The sequence below is a fragment of the Nerophis ophidion genome, linkage group LG10 (assembly GCF_033978795.1).
Source record: "Nerophis ophidion isolate RoL-2023_Sa linkage group LG10, RoL_Noph_v1.0, whole genome shotgun sequence".
NCBI classification, from domain to species: domain Eukaryota; kingdom Metazoa; phylum Chordata; class Actinopteri; order Syngnathiformes; family Syngnathidae; genus Nerophis; species Nerophis ophidion.
In genome coordinates, this window is record NC_084620.1 from 47,657,393 (window position 1) to 47,671,929 (window position 14,537).

At 40.5% G+C, this 14,537-nt stretch overlaps 1 protein-coding gene across 1 annotated transcript in view; it reads left to right on the top strand.

The window, feature by feature from the left end:
- The window catches only part of LOC133560928 (cAMP-regulated D2 protein), a 33,785-nt gene extending 19,457 nt beyond the window's left edge, over positions 1-14,328 (top strand). Inside the window, exons 6-8 of the mRNA XM_061913973.1 lie at positions 1,513-1,653; positions 8,472-8,644; positions 12,748-14,328. Coding sequence (XP_061769957.1) covers positions 1,513-1,653; positions 8,472-8,644; positions 12,748-13,200 — 767 coding nt within the window. The 3' untranslated portion in view covers positions 13,201-14,328. The remainder of the gene's footprint in view (positions 1-1,512; positions 1,654-8,471; positions 8,645-12,747) is intronic.
- The last annotated feature ends 209 nt before the right edge of the window (positions 14,329-14,537 follow it).

Sequence of the window (14,537 nt, forward strand, 5' to 3'; positions counted from 1 at the left end):
GCATATTTTGACATTTGTCATCATTAATGTCACATTGTAAATTTTTACGTTAATCATCATTTATGTTAGATTTTACATTTTTAATGTTAGTCATCATTAATGTCAAATTGTACATTTCGACATCAACATAAATGTCAAATTGCATATTTTGACATTTGTCATTATTAATTTCCCATTGTAAATTTTGACGTTAATCATCATTAATGTAAAATTTTACATTTTTAATGTTAGCCATCATTAATGTCAAATTGTATATTTTGACCTTAGCAAAATGTAAAATTGTGCATTTTGACATTAATCGTCATTCATTTTAAATTTTATATGTTGGTTTTAGTCATCATAAATGTAAAATTGTATATTTTGACATTAACATAAATAGCAAATTGTACATTTCGACGTTAACATATATATGCCAAATCATATATTTTGCCTTAATCATCATTAATGTTAAATTGTACATTTTGTTAATAAAAAGGTCAAATTATGTATTTTGACATTGATCATCAATGTCCAATTTTACATTTTGATGTTAGTTATCATACATGTCAAATTGTACATTTTGACACGAACATAAATGTCAAATTGTATATTTTAACGCTGTATCCCCAGCAGGTGGTCTGAAACATTCCGCTTGCATACAGGAAGTTGTATTGTTTGTTGCGTTGTAAGAATATCAATAATAATATGGGCTGATAGTAATAAATGTAATAATATCCATCCATCAATCCATCCATCATCTTCCGCTTATCCGAGGTCGGGTCGCGGGGGCAACAGCCTAAGCAGGGAAACCCAGACTTCCCTCTCCCCAGCCACTTCGTCTAGCTCTTCCCGGGGGATCCCGAGGCGTTCCCAGGCCAGCCGGGAGACGTAGTCTTCCCAACGTGTCCTGGGTCTTCCCCGTGGCCTCCTACCGGTTGGACGTGCCCTAAACACCTCCCTAGGGAGGCGTTCGGGTGGCATCCTGACCAGATGCCCGAACCACCTCATCTGGCTCCTCTCGATGTGGAGGAGCAGCGGCTTTACTTTGAGTTCCTCCCGGATGGCAGAGCTTCTCACCCTATCTCTAAGGGAGATACTATATATTATTGATATATTTACTATCAATAATATATTGATAGTAAATATATTTTTTTACTATCAGCTCCCTTTAATTTGTGGGTCGCAGTTACAAAAAACTGTTACTTTAAATTGAGGGCCACAAAACATAGGTCAGCCGGCTACAAATGGGCCCCCGGCAGCCTGTCTGAGACCCCTCCTTCAGCGTGGTTAATGAACATAATTTCCAATATTTATTTGAAGTCAGGGATGTCCAAGCTGCTTTTTCGTATTGGTCCATGCCATTTTTTTCTTTAATTTACAAAAGGCATTTTTGATCTTGGTTTTATGGTCTGTAGATTCTAAAACATATTGCCACAGTAAATGTCGTACCTGATTCCTCAAAATTTTCAGAGAATACATGAAAAAAATTCTCTCGAAATTGCATTCCCAAGCTAACTGGGAATTGTCCGCCAGGTTCCAGATTTGTGAATCCATTCAGGTTCCTGGAGTCGTTTGAAACGTGGGGCCCCTTCGTGGATGGTGACTTGATTAAGGAGCAGGAGCTCACCGCCTTCCAAAATGGCCGCTGGCAGAAAGAGAAGCCCGTGCTGCTGGGTACCACACACACACACACACACACACACACACACACACACACACACACACACACACACACACACACACACACACACACACACACACACACACGTTATCATTCGGAATGAGGACCAAGTTTTTGTTCGTAACTTATGGGGACCACGCTTTCTACAGGTTGTGGAGGCATAAAAAAATTGTGTAAAATAGCCACTGCACAGTTAGCTCATACACGTCTTTAAATCTCTGGATTGATAAAGTGATGTGCTGATCAGTCTTACTGGGGACCCTGGGGAAAAGAGTTGATATGGCTCTTGTCGACCAAATTTAAATAATTTTGCATATCTCACACAAATTTGTACGTGACTACCGAGGACCATTTAAAAAAAAAAAAGTGATTAACTATACACGGAAGAAGTGTGAGCAGAGCAGCGAGTGCGGTACCAGCTACAGTCCGACGAGGGGGCTGCTGTGCAAATGTCTCACACTCAAACTAACCAGTAAACATGTTTTATGGGCCAAAGCTTAAAAGCCACTTAGGCATCTTCAGAATGGATCTGACTATCATTTAAAAATGTTTCCCTTTAGGGAAACTGTTTTTGTTAGGTCCCCACACCGTCAGAAGTCCCCAAAAAGTGACTGTGCAAACAGAGCGATGTCCCCATTAAGTAAGCATTGCCAGAACACACACACACACACACACACACACACACACACACACACACACACACTGGTTATCATTTGGAATGGGGACCAAGATTTTGATTGTGACTTATGGGGACCACCCTTTATACAGGTTGTGGAGGCATACAATTTTTTTGGTATAATGGCCACGGCCCAATTAGCTTATACACGCCTTCAAATCTCTGGATTGATGAAGTAATGTGCTGATCATACTTACTGGGGACCCTGGGGAAAAATAGTTACTATGGTTCTTGGTTACCAAATTTTAATAATTTTGCATAATTCACACACATTTGTACGTGACTAGTGAGGACCTTTAAAAAAAAAGTGTTTAACTATACATGGAAGAAGTGTGAGCAGAGCAGCAAGTGCGGTACCAGCTACAGTCCAACGAGGGGGCTACTATGCAAATGTCTCACACTCAAACTAACCAGTAACCATGTTTTATGGGCCAAAGCTTAAAAGCCACTTAGGCATCTTCAGAATGGATCTGACTATCATTTAAAAATGTTTCCCTTTAGGGGAACTGTTTTTGTTTGGTCCCCACACCGTCAGAAGTCCCCTAAAAGTGACTGTGTAAACAGAGCGATGTGCCCATTAAGTAAGCATTGCCAGAACACACACACACACACACACACACACACACACACACACACACACACACACTGGTTATCATTTGGAATGGGGACACCAAGATTTTGATCGTGACTTGTGGGGACCACCCTTTATACAGGTTCTGGAGGCTAACATTTTTTGGGTAAAATGGCCACTGCCCAATTAGCTCATATACAACTTTAAATCTCTGGATTGATGAAGTAATGTGCTGATCATACTTACTGGGGACTCTGGGGAAAAAGAGTTAATAAGGCTCTTGGCGACCAAATTTCAATAATTTTGCATATCTCACACAAATTTGTACGTGACTACCGAGGAACATTTTTTAACAAAAGGGATTAACTATACACGGAAGAAGTGTGAGCAGAGCAGCAAGTGCGGTACCAGCTACAGCCCGACAAGGGGGCTGCTGTGCAAATGTCTCACACTCAAACTAACCAGTGGACATGATTTATGGGCCAAAGCTTAAAAGTCACTTAGGCATCTTCCTAATTTATCTGACTATCATTTAAAAAGGTTTCCCTGTAGGGGAACTGTTTTTTTTTTTTGGTCCCGACACCGTCAGAAGTCCCCTAAAAGTGATTGTGTAAACAGAGCGATGTCTCCATTAAGTAAGCATTGCCAGAACACACACACACACACACACACGTTATCATTTGGAATGGGGACCAAGTTTTTGTTCGTGACTTGTGGGGACCACCCTTTCTACAGGTTGTGGAGGTATAACTTTTTTTGGGTAAAATGGCTACTGCCTAGTTAGCTCATACACGTCTTCAAATCTCTGGATTGATGAAGTAATGGGCTAATCATACTTACTGGGAACTCTGGGGAAAAATAGTTAATATGGCTCTTGGCAACCAAATTTCAATAATTTTTTCTCACACAAATTTGTACATGACTACAGAGAACCATTTAAAAAATAAAATAAAAAAAGTGATTAACTATACACGGAAGAAGTGTGAGCAGAGCAGCGAGTGCAGTACCAGCTACAGCCCGACGGGGGGGCTGTTGTGCAAATGTTTCCCACTCAAACTAACCAGTAAACATGTTTTATGGGCCAAAGCTTAAAAGCCATTTAGGCATCTTCAGAATGGATCTGACTATCATTTAAAAAGGTTTCCCTTTAGTCCAGGAGTCGGCAACCTTTACCACTCAAAGAGCCATTTGGACCCGTTTCAGAAATTAAAGAAAACAATGGAAGCCACAAAACTCTTTTTGAAATTTAAAATGAAATAACACTGCATTTAAGGTTTTTTGCTTTGTGCTATGTATAAACAAACTATTATGGTTACGTTTATGAAATCAATGAACGACTGCAGAGAAAATAAAATAAAATTTTTGCATTGATTGATTGATTGATTGATACTTTTATTAGTAGATTGCACAGTTCAGTACATATTCCGTACAATTGACCACTAAATGGTAACACCCGAATAAGTTTTTCAACTTGTTTAAGTCGGGGTCCACATTAATCAAAACGTTTTTAACTCCGAAAAATACGTCGGGTTGAAGGTTAAGTAAAATTCTTAATGTCTATTTAAGTCCTCCTTGTAGTAATGAAAAAACAAAACGCCAAACTTAAATTATCCACTGGCAGAGAACCAAAAATGCCGTCCCCTCTCTCTCTGTGCCGTCATCATTTTACTGGCGCCGTGCAGTCAGCTGCCAACCTGAATAATAAAAAAATTATGTCACTGAACAATTAAAAAATGTGAATACATGCAAAATTATAGGAAATTTAAATATCTGTTATACTTGGTCAATGTGATTTCTGCTCCAGCGTCTCCACATCAGGGCTGTATGACGTCACCTTTATCTTCACACAGGATCGGAAACTCTGATCTGTGAGGCGTGTGCGATGTTGGTGGCGGGGTTGGGGGGGGAGGGGTTTGGTGGTAGCAGGGGGGGGGGGGGGGGGGTGTAAATTGTAGCCCGGAGGAGTTTGGGCTGCAAGGGATTCTGGCTATTTGTGCTGTTGTGTTACGGTGCGGATGTTCTCCCGAAATGTGTTTGTCATTCTTGTTTGGTGTGGGTTCACAGTGTGGCGCATATTAGTAACAGTGTTAAAGTTGTTTATATCGCCACCCTCAGTGTGACCTGTATGACTGTTGATCAAGTATGCCTTGCAGTCACTTACGTGTGTAAGGAACTTAAACAAAATGTGACTGGGCCGGCACGCAGTTAGTATGGTGAAAAAGCAGACGTTCAAGGCAGTGCCGTCACGGCACGCTTTTAATATTGTTGTCCGAGTGAAAATTGGAGAATGGTTGCCCCTGAAGATTTTTGGGAGGGGCACTGATATTCGGGAGTCTCGCGGAAAAATTGCAAGGGTTGGCGAGTATGCAGCTGAGCCGTGTCAGAGTGATCAAAGAGTCGAGGGTTGCCGACCCCTGCTCTAGGGGAATTGTTTTTTGGTCCCCACACCATCATAAGTCCCCTACAGGTGACTGGGTAAACAGAGCGATGTCCCCATTAAAGGGGAACATTATCACAATTTCAGAAGGGTTAAAACCAATAAAAATCAGTTCCCAGTGGCTTATTTTATTTTTCGAAGTTTTTTTCAACATTTTACCCGTCCCGGAATATCCCGAAAAAAGGCTTTAAAGTGCCTGATTTTCGCTATCTGTGAAGCCACCGTCCATTTTCCTGTGACGTCATCCAGTGATATACATGCTATCCAGGCGGATAGCACAGCAAGATATAGCAACATTAGCTTGGATTCAGACTCGGATTTCGGCGGCTTAAGCGATTCAACAGATTATGCATGTATTGAAACGGATAGTTGGAGTATAGAGGCAGATAGCGAAAACGAAATTGAAGAATAAACTGAAGCTATTGAGCGAATAGCTATTGACGCTATTCAGCCATGTCTGCCTTAGCATCGCCGGTAAAATGTGCAGACCAAACGATCGGGACTTTCGCATCTTGTGACACTGGAGTAACTTAAATCCGCCGATTGGTAAGTGTTTGTTTGGCATTAAATGTGGGTGGAGGGAAACACTGGATGCAAATATAGCTACAAATGTACATACAGCTAGCCTAAATAGCATGTCAGCAACGATTAGCTGGCAGTCATGCTGCGACCAAATATGTCTGATTAGCACATAAGTCAATAACATCAACAAAACTCACCTTTGTGATTTTGTTGACTTTATCGTTGGAAATGCATCTGCAGGATATCCATACATCTCTGTGTCATGTCTGCATTAGCATCGGCGGTAAAATGTGCAGACCAAACGATCTGGACTTTCGCATCTTGTGACACTGGAGCAACTTAAATCTGTTGATTGGTAAGTGTTTGTTTGGCATTAAATGTGGGTGGAGGGAAAGGCTGGATGCAAGTATAGCTACAAATGTACATACAGCTAGCCTAAATAGCATGTCAGCATCGATTAGCTGGCAGTCATGCCGCGACCAAATATGTCTGATTAGCACATACGTCAAAAACATCAACAAAACTCACCTTTGTGATTTCGTTGATTTTATCGTTGGAAATGCATCTGCAGGATATCCATACATCTCTGTGCCATGTCTGCATTAGCATCGGCGGTAAAATGTGCAAACCAAACGATCGGGACTTTCGCATCTTGTGACACTGGAGCAACTTAAATCCGTCGATTGGTAAATGTTTGTTTGGCATTAAATGTGGGTGGAGGGAAAGGCTGGATGCAAGTATAGCTACAAATGTACATACAGCTAGCCTAAATAGCATGTCAGCATCGATTAGCTGGCAGTCATGCCGCGACCAAATATGTCTGATTAGCACATAAGTCAAAAACATCAACAAAACTCACCTTTGTGATTTCGTTGATTTTATCGTTGGAAATGCATCTGCAGGATATCCATACATCTCTGTGCCATGTCTGCATTAGCATCGGCTGTAAAATGTTCAGACCAAACGATCGGCACTTTCGCATCTTGTGACACTGGAGCAACTTAAATCTGTCGATTGGTAAGTGTTTGTTTGGCATTAAATGTGGGTGGAGGGAAAGGCTGGATGCAAGTATAGCTACAAATGTACATACAGCTAGCCTAAATAGCATGTCAGCATCGATTAGCTGGCAGTCATGCCGCGACCAAATATGTCTGATTAGCACATACGTCAAAAACATCAACAAAACTTACCTTTGTGATTTCGTTGATTTTATCGTTGGAAATGCATCTGCAGGATATCCATACATCTCTGTGCCATGTCTGCATTAGCATCGGCGGTAAAACGTGCAGACCAAACGATCGGGACTTTCGCATCTTGTGACACTGGAGCAACTTAAATCCGTCGATTGGTAAATGTTTGTTTGGCATTAAATGTGGGTGGAGGGAAAGGCTGGATGCAAGTATAGCTACAAATGTACATACAGCTAGCCTAAATAGCATGTCAGCATCGATTAGCTGGCAGTCATGCCGCGACCAAATATGTCTGATTAGCACATACGTCAAAAACATCAACAAAACTCACCTTTGTGATTTCGTTGATTTTATCGTTGGAAATGCATCTGCAGGATATCCATACATCTCTGTGCCATGTCTGCATTAGCATCGGCGGTAAAATGTGCAGACCAAACGATCGGGACTTTCGCATCTTGTGACACTGGAGCAACTTAAATCCGTCGATTGGTAAATGTTTGTTTGGCATTAAATGTGGGTGGAGGGAAAGGCTGGATGCAAGTATAGCTACAAATGTACATACAGCTAGCCTAAATAGCATGTCAGCATCGATTAGCTGGCAGTCATGCCGCGACCAAATATGTCTGATTAGCACATAAGTCAAAAACATCAACAAAACTCACCTTTGTGATTTTGTTGATTTTATCGTTGGAAATGCATCTGCAGGATATCCATACATCTCTGTGCCATGTCTGCATTAGCATCGGCGGTAAAATGTTCAGACCAAACGATCGGCACTTTCGTATCTTGTGACACTGGAGCAACTTAAATCCGTCGATTGGTAAGTGTTTGTTTGGCATTAAATGTGGGTGGAGGGAAACGCTGGATGCAAATATAGCTACAAATGTACATACAGCTAGCCTAAATAGCATGTTAGCATCGATTAACATGCCGTCTACGTAAATAAACTTGAATCCGTCCCTGATCGTGTTGTTACACCCTCTGACAACACACCCACGAGGCATGATGTCTCCAAGGTACGGAAAACAGTCGAAAAAACGGAAAATAACGGAGCTGATTAGACTCGATGTTTATAATGTGTTCGAGAAAATGGCGGTTGACTACATAGGTGACGTCACAACGAGAGCAAATACTAGAAAGGCGTTTAATTCGCCAAAATTCCCCCATTTAGAGTTTGGAAATTGGTTAAAAAAAAAAAAAAGGTCTTTTTTCTGCAACATCAAGGTATATATTGACGCTTACATAGGTCTGGTGATAATGTTTACCTTTTAAGTAAGCATTGCCAGAACACACACATACACACACACACACACACACACACACACACACACACACACACACACACACACACACACACACACACAACAACAAGAAGATGCGGCGAATAGGAGACGAGAGTAAGGTGTGTGTTGCAGGTACCACGTCGGAAGAAGGCGTGCTGTTCGTGTACGGCGTGTTTGGCAAGGCCGTGTCTGCGGTGGAGTCCATCATGTACGTGACGGCCATCTTCAAACAACACGCCCTCAGGATCTTGCACCAGTACCTGCCTCGCTACACACATGCCGATCGTAGAGAGATGCTGGCTCAGGTGAGAGGAAGTCAATGTGAACGTGAGTCGTTACATTTGAAACCACAGCAACCCCTTCTTTACTCATACTAGTGCAGGGGTCAACTACCTTTTTGAAACCAAGAGCTACTTCTTGGCTACTGATTAATGCGAAGGGCTACCAGTTTGATACACACTTAAATAAATTGCCAGAAATAGCCAATTTGCTCAATTTACCTTTAATAAATATATATATATATATATATATAAAGGGTATTTCTGTACGTCATTTCGTCGTACATTTATTTTTCCTTTTACGGAAGGCTTTTTGTGGAGAATAAATGATGAAAAAAACATTTAATTGAACGGTACGAAAGAGGAGAAAACACGAAAAAAAAAGACAAATAAATTTTGAACCATAGTTTATCTTCAATTTCGACTCTTTAAAATTCAAAATTCAACGGAAAAAAATGAAGAGAAAAACTAGCTAATTCGAATTTTTGGGAAAAATTAAAAAAAATAATTTATGGAACCTCATTAGTAATTTTTCCTGATGAAGATTAATTTTAGGATTTTGATAACATGTTTTAAATAGGTTAAAATCCAATCTGCACTTTGTTAGAATATATAACAAATTAGACCAAGCTATATTTCTAACAAAGACAAATCATTATTTCTTCTAGATTTTCCAGAACAAAAATTTTAAAAGAAATTCAAAAGACTTTGAAATAAGATTTAAATGTAATTCTAAAGATTTTCTAGATTTGTCAGAATAATTTTTTTGAAATGTAATCTTAATAAGTTTGAAGAAATATTTCACAAATATTCTTCGTCGAAAAAACAGAAGCTAAAATGAAGAATTAAATCAAAATTGATGTATTATACTTTACTTAAAAAAAAAACAAAAAAACTTGAACATTGATTTAAATTGTCAGGAAAGAAGAGGAATGATTTTAAAAGGTAAAAAGGTATATGTGTTTAAAAATCCTAAAATCATTTTTAAGGTTATATTTTTTCTCTAAAGTGTCTTTCTGAAAGTTATAAGAAGCAAAGTAAAAAAAATGTATTTATTTTAAAAAAGTGAAGACCAAGTCTTTAAAATATTTTCTTGGATTTTCAAATTCTATTTGAGTTGTGTCTCTCTTAGAATTAAAAATGTCGAGCAAAGCGAGACCAGCTTGCTAGTAAATAAAAAAAATAAAAAAATAGAGGCAGCTCCCTGGTAAGTGCTGCTATTTGAGCTATATTTAGAACAGGCCAACGGGCGACTCATCTGGTCCTTACGGGCGACCTGGTGCCCGCGGGCACCGCGTTGGTGACCCCTGTACTAGTGGTTTTCCTCATGTTTTGTTTAGTTATGTTCTGTTATTTTTGGACTCCCTTAGTTCCTGCGTTGTGCACCTCTGGGTTTGTTTTGGTTTCTATGGGGATTAATTGGGTTCACCTGCCTCTGATTAGTGGTCAGCACACTCACCTGCAGTCGACCACTAATCAGAGAGCTATTTACTCACCTTTCTCGCCGCGCTCAGTCGGGTTTAATTCTGTCACGTGGGGGTCGCAACTAACTGCGGGGGTCACTAAAACTGGAGCCATGCGAGTTCCTAAAAGTATCTTCGAGCCAGACTGTTGTGGAAAAAATGCAAAAATACAAATTGACAAAATACAAAAATGACACAAATGCCTCGTCAGCCTTGTTCATAAACACATTACCTACTCAGTGGCCTAGTGGTTTGAGTGTCCGCCCTGAGATCGGTAGGTTGTGAGTTCAAACCCCAGACTATAAAAATGTGACCTATTACCTCCCACTCAGCATCAAGGGTTGGAATTGGGGCTTAAATCACCAAAACGATTCCCGGGCGTGGCCACCGCTGCTGCTCACTGCTCCCCTCACCGCCCAGGCGGTGAGCAAGGGGATGGGTCAAATGCAGAGGACAAATTTCGCCACAACTAGTGTGTGTGACAATCATTGGTACTTTAATTATAATGGGACTCTCTGGCAACGTATCTTTAACACACGCTGGTCTGCCAGAGAATAAGAACACACAGCAGGAGGGATCGGTGTTGCCAATTTAGCAATGAGCGACAAATCTAGCGACTTTTTCCGGTCACGTTTGAAGACTTTGGAACATGAAAGCACTTCATGAGCACTTCAATCGCTCGCCCTTGTTTTTGCTGGGATGAAAAAAGGCCACACTCTTATGTGTGACTCAAATGAAAGAGTTGGGCCAATAATAATACCGAGATTACCGATATTAAGCAAACACTGTACCATAGTGAGATTGACAAAACATAGCAGCCCCAGTCGCACCTGCTTGCACTTTTAAACATTAGCTCAGTAGGTTAAAAATGTATGTTGTGATCCTTTTTTCAAGAGACCGGCTACCTCATGTGTTGAAAACCAGATTAGAATCCGTGCAGGTGTGGGCTGGTGATGTTCTGAGGCCGGTTGGATGTTCCGCCAAATTCTCTGAAACGCTTTTGGAGAAGGCTTACGGTAGAGAAATGAACATTCAATTCATGGGCAACAGCTATGGTGGACATACCTGCAGTCAGCATGCCAACTGCACACTCCCTCAAAACTTAGGACATTTTTTTCGCATTGTGCTGTGTGATAAAACTAAGGCACACCTGTGTAGTAATCACGCTGTTTAATCAGCATCCTGATATGCCACACCTGTGAGGTGGGATGGATTATCTTAGCAAAGAAGAAATGCTCACTAACACAGATTTAGAAACATTTGTCAACAATATTTGAATTGAATTTTATAGTCAAAGTTTCATAGTCATAAAAAAGGGGAACACAAACAAAAGGTGGATGTGACGTGCGTGGAGGTCACATCCACCTGCGTGGAGGTCACATCCACTGTGGGTCTAAAGGTGACGCTAACGCTCTTATTTAGTCGTCATCGAACACAGTCCAGTGTGCAGCAGGGATGCCACACACACACACACACCTACCTGGAATGCCTCCATAAAGGTTATTTCTCCAGAGGATTTGAAAGGAGGTTCACGTAAATGTCAGAGAAGGTTGATAGAGAAAGTGCTCAAGTTTTTTTTTGTCTGCAAAAACAACAAATCAAGGCATTTTGAGACAGAAATTACACAAAAATATACCTAAATAAAATATATATATAACAATAATATAGGTATACAAATATATATATATATATATATATATATATATATATAGGCATACATACATATTTTTAAATATATATACATACATGAATAAATATACATATATATATATACAAGTATACATATGTATTTATGTACATATACATACATATATAAATATATACATACATTTATAAATATATACTGTATATACATCTATATATACATATATACATGTATATATACATATATACACATATATAATAATATATACATGTATATATACACACACATACATATGTATATATACAGATATATACATATATAATAATATACATATATACTGTACACACATATACAGTATACACACATATATATACACACACATATATATACATATATAATATGTATACACACATATATACTTATATAATAATATATATATATATACACACACACACACACATATATATATACAAATACAAACATATATACATATATTCGTATATATACATGTATATATACATACATAGGTGTATATACATTGATACGAACAAGTAGCATTTATATGAGTAATAATGTACTTACAGCAACACGAGTACTAATACAAACAATAACAATGAGTAATAAATAATAATAACACCACCTTACACATACTGTATGCACATATTGCACTATGTATGAATAAAATTAAATAAAACAATATCTAAGTAAAGTCCCTGCTTATTTGTTCCACCCTGAACTCCAACCTGGGGCGTTCGGTGTTAGAGACCAGCGTGTTAGCTACTGAGCTAAAAGCCCGGGCAATCAACTCGACAATGGTGACGTGACCGGTAGGAGCATGAGGTTTAGAAGGTGAGTGTAAACCCCAAGTACAGTGCTAGCTGTAAGGTTGATAGCTCAGGCTTTTAGCTCGGTAGATAGCACGCTCGTCTTTCATGCAGGCGACCCAGGTCGGAGTCCCTGGCAAGCGAGTAAAGCCAGGGACTGATTAACAATGTCGTGTTTGGTGTCTTTGGTCTCTTTAGATCGTCACAGACTTCGTCTTCCTGTGTCCGTCGCGCAGGGCGGCGCGTGCGGCCTCAGAAGCCGGCAGCCATGTGTGGATGTACGTCTTCGACCACGTGGCGTCCGACCCCCGCGTCTGGTCGGGTCTGACCTTCTGCTACCATCACGCCTGCCACGGCGCCGAGTTGCCGTTCGTCTTCGACTCGGCGGCGGTGGCCAACTTAACCTTGACGCCGGCCGAGAAGCTGCTGTCCAATCGGATGCTGTGCCACTGGGGCGCCTTCGCCCACTCGGGAGACCCCACCTCGCGGGCACGCCAGACCGCCTTCTGCCGGGAGCAGCGCCTGCCCGTCTGGCCTCGCTACTCCGACACCAGCAGCTGGCTGATCATGAACCTCACGCTGCGCTCACATGCACAATTTGAGACCAGGAGCCATGTGTGTGACTTCTGGGACCATCTGGGGGTCTATTAGCTGCCTACTCACTTTGAAGGCCTTGTTTACTTGCGACTAGGTGCTAAGTCGGTACCTAGTACTATGTACTCAGTCAGTACCTTGTACTGAGTCATAAACCGGTACTATGTACTAGGTCCTAAACCGGTACCTAATATTAGGTGCCAAGTCAGTACCTAGTACTAAACAGGTACCTAGTACTAGATACCAAGTCAGTACCTAGTACTAAGGCCTAAGAAAATACCGAGTACTAGATACTAAGTGGGTATCTAGTAATAGGTACTAAAAAATTACCTTGTACTAAGTACTAATTCAGTACCTAGTACTAAGTCAGTACCTTGTACTAGGTACTAAGACGGTACCTTGTATTAGGTCCTAAACCGGTACCTTCTACTAGGTGCTAAACTGGTACGTTGTACTAAGTACCAAGTCAGTACCTAGTACTAGGTACCAAGTCAGTACCTAGTACTAGGTCCTAAGTCGGTACCGAGTACTAGATACTAAGTCAGTATCTAGTACTAGGTCCTAAGTCGGTACTGAGTACTAGATACTAAGTCAATATCTAGTAATAGGTACTAAACAGTTACCTAGTACTAGGTACCGAAGCAGTACCTAGTACTAGGTACTAAGTCAGTACCTAATACTGACTTAGTGCCTAGTTAGTAAGTCAATACCTAGTACTAGGTACTAAATCGGTACATAGTACTAGGTCCTATACCTGTACATTGTACTAGGTCCTTAACTGGTACGTTGTACTAGTTACCAAGTCGGTACCAAGTACTTGGTACTAAACAGGTACTTAGTACTAGGTACCTGTTTAGTACCATGTACCAAGTACATGGTACTGACTTAGTACCTAGTACTAGGTCCTGAACAAGTCATTATCTTGTACTAGGTACCAAGTCAGTACCAAATACTTGGTACTAAACAGGTACTTAGTACTAGGTACCTGTTTAGTACCATATACTTGGTACTGACTTGGTACCTAGTACAAGGTACTGACTTAGTACCTACTACAAAGTACCGGTTTAGGACCTAGTACTAGGTACTAAGTCAGTTTAGTACCATGTACCAAGTACATGGTACTAAACAGGTACCTAGTACTAAGTACCTGTTTACTAAGTACCAACTTGGTACCTAGTACTAGGTACCTGTTTAGTACCGACTTAGTGCCTAGGTACTAAGTTGGTACCTTGTACTAGGTACCTAGTGAGTACCAAGTACATGGTACTAAACCGACTTAGTACCTAGTACCAGGTCCTAAACCGGTACTTTGTACTAGGTACTAAGTCATTACCTTGTACTAGGTACCGAGGCAGTACCAAATACTTGGTACTAAACAGGTACTTATTACTAGG